The sequence below is a fragment of the Rhineura floridana genome, chromosome 2, assembly GCF_030035675.1.
Source record: "Rhineura floridana isolate rRhiFlo1 chromosome 2, rRhiFlo1.hap2, whole genome shotgun sequence".
NCBI classification, from domain to species: domain Eukaryota; kingdom Metazoa; phylum Chordata; class Lepidosauria; order Squamata; family Rhineuridae; genus Rhineura; species Rhineura floridana.
Genome location: NC_084481.1, coordinates 3,237,104 through 3,250,498, shown reverse-complemented (window position 1 = coordinate 3,250,498; position 13,395 = coordinate 3,237,104). Strand labels below are relative to the sequence as shown.

Here is a 13,395-nt window from a genome sequence, read left to right as displayed (position 1 = left end):
ATCCCTTATTTCAAGGGCTTCAGACACAGTGTTGCAGGATGCTCTACTGCAGATACCTACCAATGGTAAGAGAAGATATGTCTTCACATCATATTAACTTCTACATCTAAGGTTACTTGGAAGATACGAAATATATATCAGAAATAATCTGATGTGCAACATCTGGTAACTCTGAGTAATGTGAAGATATGCAGGATCATATTTGGTTTGACTTGTGTTTTCATATTTAGAAAAAAAATATGCATTTTTGTAAAAAAAACTTCCCTTGGGATATTTCAGGGTCTTGTTTTGTATTCTTCATGCATCAGGTTTGTTTGAAAGTAAGCAAAGGAGCAGAAATCTACAGGAATATGAATGAAAAATCAATACAGGGTGCTTCTGTATGGATGCTTATTATGTGATTGGTTCTCCTCATGCATATGATGTCATCAGCATCAAAATGGCAGCCCATTCTCCCCCCCCCCAGTATGGACTAATACTTTCTGGGGGAAATCTAGTAAGTAAAAAAAGCTGTTGCCAGTGGCCCATTTGCAATATATTAACAATCCATTTGCAAAGTAAGCCCCATCTGGAGCACCCATAAAGTCCTGTGACATCTTAAAGACAAACATATTTTTTATTTAGTATTTAAGATACTAAATGCGGCGGCACGCTTAATAAAGCAAAGCCGTCGCCGGGATCATGTCACCCCAGTGTTGATGGAGCTACACTGGTTGCCAGTTGTATACCGGGCCCAATTCAAGGTGTTGGTATTAACCTTTAAATCCCTAAACGGTTTCGGCCCAGTTTATCTGAAGGAACGCCTCCAGTATCACCAAATATGCCGCCAAACAAGATCGGCCTCACAAGACCTTCTCTTGGTCCCACCGGTGAAAACAGCTAGGCTGGTGCGGACCAGAGAGAGGGCCTTCTCGGTTGTGGCCCCCACCCTCTGGAACTTGCTTCCTTTTGACCTTCGACATGCCTCCTTCCTGATGGCTTTTCGTCGAGCCTTAAAGACCTTGTTATTCAGGCAGGCCTATGGGATTTCTGGGGTGGGTTAGGCTATTACTAACAGGTGGTTTACTGTTGTATGAATGTGTTTTAAATTGTGTTTTATATTGTGTAAGTCGCCCAGAGTGTCTGTTAAGTCAGACAGATGGGCGACTAACAAATAAAATTTTATTTTATTATTATTATATTAAGATACCAAAAGATTCTTTGTTGTTTTTGTTGCAACAAAGACTATCCCTCTGAAAGACCACAGCCTTTCCTTTTTTTATATAGGGCCCTAAAGGACTGACTGGACCACCTGGATTACCTGGGGACACTGGCTTGATGGGTGATAGGGTGAGTGGCATAATCTGGGAGTATACATAGTATGCAAAGTGTGAGATTGACAGGTGTGCCAGCCGCTCTTGGTTCTGGGGAAGATGGGCCTGGCTACAGTCACCCATGGCTTTGTTACATGGAGATTGGATTGCGATATGTGGATCAGCCTTTTGAAACAATCCAGAAATTGCAACTAGTGCAGAAAGTGCTTTGTGCCATGGCAGTTGACTGCACTGCTGAGTTCCCCATGGAAGCCAATTCCAGGGAGCTTGAACTGAACACCTACCAGCTCTACTTTTCTGCATGAGGTAGGTTTACTCTCATTGCTGAGCAGCAGATCCATAGTGATAGCGAGAGCTTGGAAAAGTTACTTTTTCGAACTACAACTCCCATCAGCCCAATCCACTGGCCCTGCTGGCTGGAGCCGATGCGAGTTGTAGTTCAAAAAAGTAACTTTTCCAAGCTCTGGTGACAGCAAGCATTCCTTGCCAATGCAATCAAGAGTGCAATTTAAGGCTTCCAATTGTGCATTGGCAGCCACATCTCTACCCACCCCTCACCTTATGTCAGGTGTGGTATGGGTGGGTGTGGTTTGGAGAAAACAGCCTCACGGGCTAAATTGGGAATGCTGCTGGGCGTGGCTCCCTGTTTGATTCAGCTGTCATGGCATGTTAGCTCTCATGGCTGGGTCATTTTTGGACTAGAAAGACAAGATACAAATATTTTTTAATAGATTAGACTTTGACTTTTCCTATTGGAACTTCTTCCTAGGGAGAAGATGGCCGACCAGGAAATGGCACGGATGGGTTCCCTGGTTTCCCAGTGAGTTTCAATAAAAATAAATAAATGCCAAAGTTTAGAAAGAACTTCAGACAAAGTTTATTGCCACTTACATTCCTTTTATTTAACTTCCTATTTTCCTTCTGTTCCTAAGGGATATCCTGGCAACAGAGGTGATCCTGGGGTTAATGTAAGTCTCAATCTTTTCCTTACTGTTGGTACAAGGGCAAAACAAATTTCTCCCCCCCCATCTCCTACACATACCTTGCAAGTATCAAACAGTGAATTCATATGCTTAATTGGTATATTCATTAATCAGAGAGCAGTAATGTAAGTGAACTTAAGAGCTGGTATATGTAATTTTTCAAAAGATAAACAATATTTTCAGGAGATTTTCAGGTAACACCATCCTTTGGGGGAGGGGAAAAATGTAACAGTGAACTACTTTTTAGTCTATTAGTTTGCTAAAAGCAACTTTAGTGAAAGTAGAATGCCAGCAAACTTCTCCAGGTTCAGGTGCCCTTGGGGGTTCATGAATCCCACTCGAAGAAAAAGGCAAACTTTTCCTGAAATTCTTCTCTGGCTCAGATTAAAATGTGATCCAGAGCAGAACTGCTGACTTCCCTGTCCCTACCAGCCCTTGCCTCCGTTGCCATCAACCCATCCCCAACACATTCCCCCTTTTCCTTCCCTTCCTGGCAGGTGGGAGTTGTTGCTCTCAGGAAGGCTGCACATTCCTTGGTCCCTGGAGCTTTATGCTCCAATGTGCCTCTAACCAGTGCAGCAGAAGAGAGAGGGAATGAGGAAGAAAATCTCATATCCATCACTTCTGCTTCCAGCACCACTTATCAGAGAAGGAATAGGATGTTTGGTGGGATGGGGGGAGGCAGTGAGCACTGACAGAGAGAGGTTGAAACTCTTCTGAGCCTTAAGAATGGCTGAGAAAGATAATATGAATTCTTTTCATTTTTTCTCTCTGAAGAAATTGTATTATTCCCAAGTTAATTAAAAGCAAACTTGGGAGAGCTTGCCATCTCTACTGAAATGCCGTTCTTTGGCTGACAGTCCTATTGCAAATTGCAAATAGTGCAATAATTGTAGTTTGCCTAACATCTCCAATAAGCATGTGAGAACCTTTGCCCACATTCACACTCTGCCCAGAATTGCCTCCAATACTTGCAATGCAGTGGAGATAGATGGTTGCACCAAATGTAGCTTGGTAACAAAAAATCCTAAGTCCAGTGTACAGAATTTATCTGAATGCCTTCTGATGATACCTCTCTCTACCTGCAATGGACCATTCTGACAAGAAGCAGAGAGTGTTTTATCTGCAGCAGTCTATGGGCAATGGAGCTGTCCATGGTTAGCTGAAGGACTCAGTTCCACACAGTTTGTATACTTCTACTAAGTGCCATTATATCTGTCCTCTTCAGGGTACCAAAGGCTATCCTGGTCCCAAAGGTGATGAAGGAGAGATTGGAGACCCTGGGATAGAAGTAAGTAAAGAATGGGATTGAGTATACTTGTCAGGATTTTAATCCTTTCCCTTATGCAATATAATCCATGAGTTTTCAACACAAAGGATATCTTTATTTGATACACAAGAGCTGTTAAACACTTGACCTCCCATGCATTATACTTTTTTTAAAAATATGTGAAAGGGGTGCGGAAATGTGGTCATTGTTTCAAAAACAATAAGCTTATGAGGACAGGTTTGGAAGTGAGAGTATGTATTTGGACAGAGTTGGGCTGTCTTAGGGGCAATAGTGGAGCAGAAAATGTGGGGGTTAATTCATGGGAACAATTTTCTGCTCATTTTTGACATGACAAAATAATCCACATTTACCAAGTCTTCGAAAAACTCCCTGAAATGAATCATCCAACGACATAGTATATTGTGCTTTAAACGTATTTTGAACTGATAACATAGAAAAGCTAACACGTTCTTCAGCCAACTTCAGGTGAATTCACAATGTGAGAAAATAGCTAATATTAGAAATATGAAACAACCTAAGAATGAAGCTTTCTTGATTCCAATACAAGTAGAAAGAAAGAAAGGAAAGGCAGTAGAAACTGTAGACAGGAAGGACACTCCAGTGGTGGTGATCTACAAGGTATGTGCAATGTTTGTCTTCTTGCCTGAGAACAACATGGCGTACATGTGCAACAAGTACATGCTGGTGGCGCTGTTGGAAGAAAAAGTTAGGGGCCTGGAACAGTGGGTAGCCACACTGAAGAGTATGAGAGAAGATGAAGAGTTCTTAGATAGAACGCTGGAACAACAGCAGCAAAGAGACATACAGGCCATGAAAGAACAGCATGTTGAAGCAGAAGAGGAGGCTGTTGTGGAGATCAACAACGAATCGGAGGAAACTCCGTGGAAAAGGGTGACAGGAGCAGAAGAGCTAGGAAACACCCTTCATCAGTGGAACTATGGAACTGCTTTCAAGCACTTGAGGATGAGACCAGAGGACAGCTTGCAGGGGAAGAATTACAGGAGACCCCATGCAAGAGTGAACGAGAGGCTGAAGCTCAGTCAAGCAGAGGTAATGAAACCACACCCTATGACAAGCAGAAGAGAGTAGTAGTAGTGGTGAGAGACTCCCTACTGCATGGGATTGAAATCCAAGTATCCCAAGAAGATCCATGGATTTGTTTCGGAGATAACTTTCTCCTACAGAAAGTAGAGGAAGCAACCAGAGGATCAGCTGTCCTTGATTTGATTCTAACAAATAGAGATGACATGGTGGATGAAGTTAGTTATGGGAACTCTGGGGGAAAGTGACCACGCTATACTTGAGTTCTTGATTTTAAAGGAAGCAAAAGCTGAGGGTAGCCATACGCGCACCCTGGACTTCAGGACAGCCAATTTTAATAAAGTCAGAATAATGGTAAGTAAGGTTGCATGGCAAGCAATCCTAATGAGAAAAGGAGTCCAAGATGGGTGGCAGTTTGTAAAAAAGGAAATTCTAAAGGCAAAATTGCAAACAATTCCATGAAGGAAAAAAGAGGGAGACAGCAGAAGAAGCCAATGTGGCTTCACAAAAAGCTTAGAGATGACACGAAAACAAAAAAGGACACATACAGGAAGTAGAAGGAAAGCCAGGCCACAAAGGAAGAGTACGGACAGGATGCACAGAATTGCAGGGATGACATCACGAAGGCTAAAGTTGAGAATAAGCTGAGGTTAGCAAGAGATGCCAAAAGCAACAAAAAAAGCTTTATTCAGGTACATCCTTGGTTAAACAATGGAGAAAAGAAATGGTGGTACAGCTACTCAGTGAGGATGGCAAAATGATAACGGATGACAAAGAAAAGGCAGAAGTGTGTAATTCCTACTTTGGCTCAGTCTTCTCCCTAACAAGGGTCTATGACCCTCCTGGGTAATATGAAGTTGAAGGGGCAGGATTGCAGCTTGAGATTGATAGACAAATAGTCAAGGAATACCTAATCACTTTGAACAAGTTCAAATCTGCAGGGCCCAATCAACTGCATCCTAGAGTATTGAAGGAACTGGTTGAAGAACTCTCAGAACCACTGTCTATTATCTTTGCGAAATAATGGAGGATGGGTGAAATGCCAGACGATTGGAGGAAGGGCAATGTTGTCCTTATCTTCAAAAAAGAGCAAAAGGGAGGAACCTGGGAACTGCAGACCAGTCAGCCTGACATCAATCCCTGGGAAAATTCTGGAGCAGATTATAAAGTGGTAAATCTGCTAGCACCTTGAAAACACTGCAGTGATTGCTAGAAGTCAACAAGAATTTATCAAGAACAAATCCTGCCAGACTAATCTTATCTCATTGTTTGATTGGGTATTCTTCCTGGTACTGTGCGAATGCTGTGGATGTAATATATCTTGACTTCAGCAAAGCTTTTAACAAAGTGCCCCATTATATTCTGATAAGCAAGCTAGCTAAATGTGGACTGGATGGAACAACTATCAGGTGGATCCACAGATGGCTCCAGAATCTTACTCAAAGAGTGCTTATCAAGTGTTTCTTCTCAAACTGGGGAGAGGTAACAAGTGGGGTACCACAGGGCTCATTACTCTTCAACATTATTATTGACTTGGATGAGGAAGCACAGGAAATGCTTATCAAATTTGCAGATGATGCAACATTGGGAGGGATAGCTAATACCCTGGAGGACAGAAACAAAATTCAAAGGGATCATGATTGGCTGGAGCACTGGGCTGAAAGCAACAGAATGAAATTTAACAAGGGTAAGTGCAAAGGTCTACACCAAGGAAAAAGAAACCAAAAGCACAGTTATACATTGGGGGATAGGAGGCTAAGCAAAACTATATGTGAGAAGGATCTTGGGATTGTTGTTAATCACAAGCTGAATATGAGCCAACAGTGTGATGTGGCTGCAAAACAATTTGTAAGATTTTGTTTTGAAATGAGATTATGGGAAGCAGCAGAATGGCATGGGGGGTATTTTCAATTTAACATGGTGGAATGTGAAAAATCCATGCTGGCTATATTATACACTTGCTTAACAACCCTCTAAGTTTTCATGGCAACATACAAAACATTCAGAAACAATCTAGAGTTCAAAGTGTAAAAACGGATTTTCTGTCAGTGGTCTCATAATTTGTTGAAATTAATTAAAAATCAGCCATTTTCACAGAGTTCCTGTAATTCTATTATTGACATTGCCCCATTCTCTGAGTTTCATCTTCTGCAGTTTAAAAGTTAAAAAAAGTTTCAAAAAATGCATGGATGATTTTTAATTAATTCAAAAAAATTAACATTGGAGTCTATGATAGCGCAGGCATGCTCAGTAAGAACCAACTGTGAGTGTGTTCTAAAAGCCAGACTAATAGGTGTTTGGCTTAGCTAATCAAGGGGTCACACTCACGCCAGACATTCTTTTCCCACTTCAAACAGTCATGGCTTATCCTGGCAAGTATAGTTTGTGAAGGGTGCTGAGAGTTGTTAGGGGACTCCTATTCCCCTGACAGAGCTCCAGTGGCCTTTAAAAAAGAGGTCAGGTCTCCTGCTCTCCTGCTGCATTCACTATAGCTGCCCGATTTCCCTGCTTTTTAAAGTTTGATAGAAATATCTGTTGGCTATAGGTACATTCTTAAACCACAAGGGTTTTTTTTGCCTATTAGTGAATAAATGTCCAGATCTCATCTGCATTCATGTTTTGTGTACTGAGCACAGGTAAGAGCTATTTATTTCTCATCTGTTTACATACTGCATTTTTCCTGAGTGGTGGTGTTATGAGGGGCTCTTGCATCTTCCATACCTGAAAAAAAAGAACATGCACCTTACCCCTTAGATAAGAAGTGATCTCACAAATGCTAATCAACTGGTTTGATTATTCTTTTGTCATAATAAGAAAGTTGAGCAAGGCAACCCAGAAGTCCTTCTCTAACCTTATCTAACAAGAAAAGAGCTGACACTGCAGACATCCATCTAGAAAACAAATGTCTTTCTTTTTCTTCCAGAGCAATGCAACTGGGACCAGAGGCATGAAAGGAGCCAAAGGGTACAGAGGACCAGAAGGCCCTCCAGTAAGTAATGAAGTTTCCATTAACTATGGATTATGGAAGAACAGAACTTTTGGGAGCTTCTTGGGTTGTGTTATAAAAGCATAACAGGGTAGCTAGTAGTTTTTGTCAAGAAATTCTTGGGCCTATGATAAGTAATAAATAAATAACAAATTGCACCAGACCTGATGGTCAGTGCTTGTTAATACTACAGCAACAAGAACATATTTCCAACACTCAAGAAGAAATAGTGTCAATCTATTGCAGACCACTATATTTTGTAGTGACATTTACATTGGCAGAGATCCAATTCCCCATAGCTAGATAACAGGTGGATCACTCTGGAGTACAAGGGAAAAGTGTATAATTTGTATGTGTGATGAGAAATTAAAAGAGCTACAGAGGAGTTTCCCTTTATTTTAAATAAAACTTTGGCACTTGTTGTTCAGATCAGTGAATCTGGCACTTTGGACCTCCAAAAATTGTAAAAGCCAGCTGGCTACTTCAGCCTCCTGCTCCCTGGCTCCATAGAGCCAGACAGAGAAGCACTGAACCCAATCTAGCTAAAAGTAGTCATAACTAATGCTATTGAAAGTGATGGGACTTAAGTTAGTCACAAATATTTAGTCATGATGACTAACGTTAAGTGAATTGGGATCATTATCTGGTCTGAATCATCTGAGGTGATAACCTAATGAACAGAACTCTTTTTTATTAGAGACCCTATCACTGGGCCCCAACATGGTACCCCTGGCCACAATTGCACTCTCAGAAAGCCCTGTTGTTACCCACTAAGGGCCCCTACCCTTCCCATTAAAAAAAGTTTTTTTGGGGGGGGGGTTCTTCTTTGATTGAAACGGTTGCCTTTTTCTGATGGGTGTTGCCAGTTTTTTGTCAATGTTTGGGGGGCCTGCCATAGGACCTCATAGACTTAACAAATTTCTTCATGGCTTAGAGCTCATTTCATCAGTCTTTAAGGCATTACAGGACTATGTATTTTTGTTTCAACTGTGTAATATATAGCTTCCACTCTGGAATTTGTCTGATGCAACTAAGACTTCTCCTGGCATTTTTACAATGTTTTGTTTTCCAGGGACCTCCAGGACCCAGCGGCCCTCCAGGACCAGATGTGAGTAAAACTGGTCTTACACAGCACTATGCTCTATGCTCTAGAGCACTTAATAATAAAGTGTTTTAATAGAGGGTTGAGTGATTATAGAAGGAAGTATTCAGCAAAGCAAAACAGAGGAGAGATTCACTACAGTGCTATATAAACAGTGGCTTGTCCTGGCAAAGGTCAGTCCCAGGTCCAGTGACTTTCCTTTCTTAGCTTTCATGGGACCAGTAATATTTCTAGTTATCTGTCTTTCATTTTGACTGTCTGATTTCCAAGTGCAGAAAACAGTTCTGTCTTTTTTAGACCTTATTAAAGTCATGGGGGTTTTTTCACCAGTAGGTACCCAAGATATAACCTTTGCTCCTTGCTATTCATACCAATTTTGAGAAATATTGGTGAGAGTGCAGGTACCTTTTTACTGCCACTACCAATAGACAAACTTTGTTTTAAGCTTCTTGTCTATGCAGTCATCAGCTAAGAAAGGACAATGTGGCAGATCAAGTTCTTTTGAAAGAAATAAGGAATGAGCATCTATTCTCAATATTAAACTGAATCTCGTTCTGAAATGAAGATTAAAGTAGCAATGTAGTAATCACTAATGAAACTTCCTTCTTTATTTCATAAATGCAGGCTGCCCTCTCAGAAAAAAATCCTATAAACATCTTGTGTTTTGTGTGCTGAAAAGCTTACAGAATTTTGCCTGGTGAATTTATTGTTAAACATGACAGGGACTATTTTCTGTGGTGGGCTGCAGTGAAGAACCTAGCTAACTGGGGATGGGAAATTATTCTTAATTTCCAATATTTGGATGAGGCCAGTATTTCTTCTTTTGTTTTTAGGAATGTGAAATTTTAGATATCATCATGAAAATGTGTTGTAAGTATTACAATGGGTATTACTGTGAGGTGGCAGAATGCGTAGGCAGTAGTCATATTTTATACTCACTCTGGGGCTTTGGACTTCACTCCCACATATGTGCAGATAACTTCTGCACATAAAGGTGGATCCTGGACCAATAAGATGAGTATCTAACAGCAGTGCTGGATCAAGCAGTAGCAACAAGCTTTGAACGTCCCTTAAAAGGAATGCAACCACATCCAGAACAGGCTGGATTCACCAAACCATTCTGTCTTATCTGGATTGAGTGCCTATGGCAGAGCTGAGAACTCTGCCCACCCATCCCAGGGCTACATTCCCTTGAGGGGGTCTCACGTATCAGTGGTGGATGGGCCAGTGCCCACAGTCAATGGAGTCAAAACAAGCATGTACACACACAAACACTTCCTCCGTCCTGCTGCAGCTGCCCATGGACATGAAGGAAGAGAGCAAAGTCTTTCTTGGTGGCCACTTTAATGGTCCTCCATGTTGTACACTGAGCAGGCAGCACAGAAACACAGCAAACTGCTCATGGAGGGAAAGAGTGGTCTCTTCTAGTTCCACTCAGCCATGCCTCCTCCTTCCCACTATTAACTATTTCCCACTGATCAGCTGCATGGGGAGATGAGTTGTGGGGAGCATGATCTCCCCCTCTTTCCCCACTACTCAGCTAACAGCACAGCAGTAGGGAAAAAAGTAGGCACATGAGAGGGAGGTCTTAGAGGGGAAACCAACAGGCTGGATAGGGAAGGCTTGTGGGCTGTATCTAGCCTGTGGGCCAGAGGTTCACCACCCCTATTATAATGGTTCAATGAGGGATAACAAACTGAAGCAATAAGCAGGAGATGCTTTAGCTTTAAAAATGTGCTGCAGCTTCTTCTCAAAATAGTAAGGCCCCATCTTCCCCAAAATTTTATTTGTTGCTACCCTCACCCCCAAAAAGGCATTATTTAGCATGCTTATTTTGAGCACCGCCACTCTGCTGAAATTGGCAAAAAACCCTGGGCTGCTCTAAGCCCAATACATCTACTGGGCAAGCTACAGAAGCCCCTTAACTCATTTCAGCTCTATTACACAAATGTAGTGGTGGGGGGATCTCTGCCATCTCTGCCACTGAGCAGACCTTCAAATGTGCTTTATCCAGTATTTAACTGGACTCATTACATGTTTTCATCCATCTGTTTCAAGTCATCATTCCAGTCATTTCAGTGCTCTGAACTTCCAGGGAAACCAGGGAGCCAGTTTAGCTCTAGCCAGCAGAAGCCATTGTCCAGGATTGATTGTGTTGATTGCCAAGATTGTCTCTGAGTTTTTGGGATCAAGCAGAGTATCAATAGTAATGCCAACCGTGTCAGATTGAAAATTCCCCAGAGCCATCTGAAAACCAGTTGGATCCATCAGGCACCAATGGAAGACCATTCAAACTCTATTGTTTTTTTGGATCCTGCATAAGAGACCTTGCATCCTATCTACTTCTGATTCCATTTTAAACAGTGGTTAGCGTGAGCCAAGCTTTCAACAGACTACTACTGCATTTCCAGTGTGAACCCAAGAGAATAGGACACTGGAACCTGATTCTATGTACTGCCGCTTTGGCAAAGAGGTCTATTGGATAAAGTTCTTAATTAGTTTTCATCCATTATTTATGTTTTAAGTATTAAATGGTTCCATCTGCTGTTGGATATCAACCAAGCAAATTATTTCCTACATTCCATTAGCCACAAAGAAATAAGAGAGATTATTTACTGTGCTTTGAAAAGGCCTCTTCGTAAATGCTGTCTCCATGCTGTTTTTAACTAGTTGAGCAGTAATCTTATGTTTTTTCAGCATCGTAAATTAAGATTTCTTGTATACCTTTTCTTCTCATTCTTGTTTGAAAATAGCTACAGAGTTTATTAAAGAGCAAATATAATTTAATAATTAAATGTCAGCAGCGCTGTCAGATAATCCTAAAATATGCATACCTACTGAAAAGTCCTCCAGAAATTTTAGTATATTGCCATCTTTTCTATTTGCAAAGTAGTACATTCTGAACTTGAGAAAGAAAACATTTATTTTCAAGTATTTGAAAATTTACCTAGCAGGAGGGGGAAGGTTGTCAACCTCATCTTTGTACTGTGCTCCGGTTCAGATCAAAAATATTATATATACTTAAGTTCAGTACACTTTAGATTTGCAGCATGTATGAAGTTGATTCTCAACATGTTGTTGTTTCTTCCTTTCTCCTAGCTTGCTGTGGTGAGTGTCGTTTCTGCAATTTCTTTAACATTATTTCATTTTCCTTTTAAAATTGTCTTGCTCTGACACCAAGATTTAGATGCAGGATGCTTAGTCTTCATGCTGCTGCTGCTCCTAAGGCCACCCACCACTGTCATCATGACTAACTGCTATGGCTGTTTACTGCTACAACTTTAAGTTATTGTGTATACATAAAATGGGCCATCATATCTAAACTTAACCATCTCATCTACACAACCATATTAGTGTCCCAGAGATGCACATGAAGCCCTTCTAATAAGCTAGGAAACTAAATGTGGGAATGTAATGAGAACCAAGTATCACACATTTTTTCATTGCCAGTAATTGCCTTGCCAAAGATGTTTCTGTGATGCATTTGTAGAAATATCTGTCCAGATGGCCCAAACAGAACAGTTCAAAATTAAATACATTTCCTTTTTGTCTGCACTTGAAAGGTCTGTCAGATGTTGGTCACCCACATTTACCTCCTCCTCCTCCTATACTCTAGGTATAACATAATTAAATCTGGATGTGGGATGACTGGTAAAATCCTACATAGGCATTATTATTTTTCTTTGAAACTGCTACTTCATCAGACTTGGGTTGCAGTCCTAAGGACATTTATGTAGAAGCATTGTATAGTAAAATATGACATTCTGGGTGGATAAAGGTTGGGCTCTGATTTAGCGTGAGTTCATATTTTCTCTCATCTTGTAATAGGGACCCTGTGTAAATAAAATTGCCATTGAAATTTACTTTAAATTGTGGCATTACAACAAACCTTGGTTAATGAAGCTGTAGTACAATTTAATATCTGAATTAAACAGTGGTTTGTGAGTGGCAAATCAGAAACAGGAACCATTATTTAAAGTAGATTTGCAAACTGTGGTTATGCTAAGTGCAGTTTGGCATGATATATGAATGGACAACCATAGTTATGGTTGTTCCTCTGCCTCCAGATTTATCCAAAGACTGGAGTGTTGAGCAAGAAAAAAAGTGAAAGCGGACCAGCAACTCTAAACAATGACTAGTCTGTATAGTTAGCAGTGCAAACAGCCATTTGAATTCTAACCTACGTTTAGCATGAACCACCATTTGACATGAAGTAGAATGCTGACTGTTACTACCTAATTGTTACTAATTGCTACCTAGGAATGGAAAGATCTGTGAATTCAGTTCTCTCAATTTCTCATTTATTTATTAATTTGTTTGTTTGCTAGTTTGTTTGTTTATTTATATCCCGCCCTTCCTCCCATCAGGAGCCCAGGGCAGCAAAGAAAAGCACTGAAAACACTAAAACATCATAAAAACAGACTTTAACATACATTTTTTAAAATCTTTAAAAACATTTTTTAAAAGCTCTCAAGACATCTTTTTTAAAAGGTTAAAACTATATATTTTTTTAAAAGGTTTAAAAACATATTAAAAAGCAATTCCAACACAGACACAGACTGGGATAAGGTCTCTACTTAAAAGGCTTGTTGAAAGTGGAAGGTCTTCAAAAGGCGCCGAAAAGATAGCAGAGATAGCGCCTGCCTAATATTTAAGGGTAAGGAGTTTCACAGCATAGG

General features: G+C 40.6%; 1 protein-coding gene across 1 annotated transcript in view; it reads left to right on the top strand.

The window, feature by feature from the left end:
• Positions 1 to 13,395, top strand: part of COL6A1 (collagen type VI alpha 1 chain) — a 68,361-nt gene that overhangs the window by 44,315 nt on the left and 10,651 nt on the right. Inside the window, exons 22-29 of the mRNA XM_061607641.1 lie at positions 1,267 to 1,329; positions 2,083 to 2,133; positions 2,246 to 2,281; positions 3,525 to 3,587; positions 7,552 to 7,617; positions 8,687 to 8,722; positions 9,550 to 9,586; positions 11,816 to 11,824. Of these exons, the coding sequence (XP_061463625.1) occupies positions 1,267 to 1,329; positions 2,083 to 2,133; positions 2,246 to 2,281; positions 3,525 to 3,587; positions 7,552 to 7,617; positions 8,687 to 8,722; positions 9,550 to 9,586; positions 11,816 to 11,824 (361 nt within the window). The remainder of the gene's footprint in view (positions 1 to 1,266; positions 1,330 to 2,082; positions 2,134 to 2,245; positions 2,282 to 3,524; positions 3,588 to 7,551; positions 7,618 to 8,686; positions 8,723 to 9,549; positions 9,587 to 11,815; positions 11,825 to 13,395) is intronic.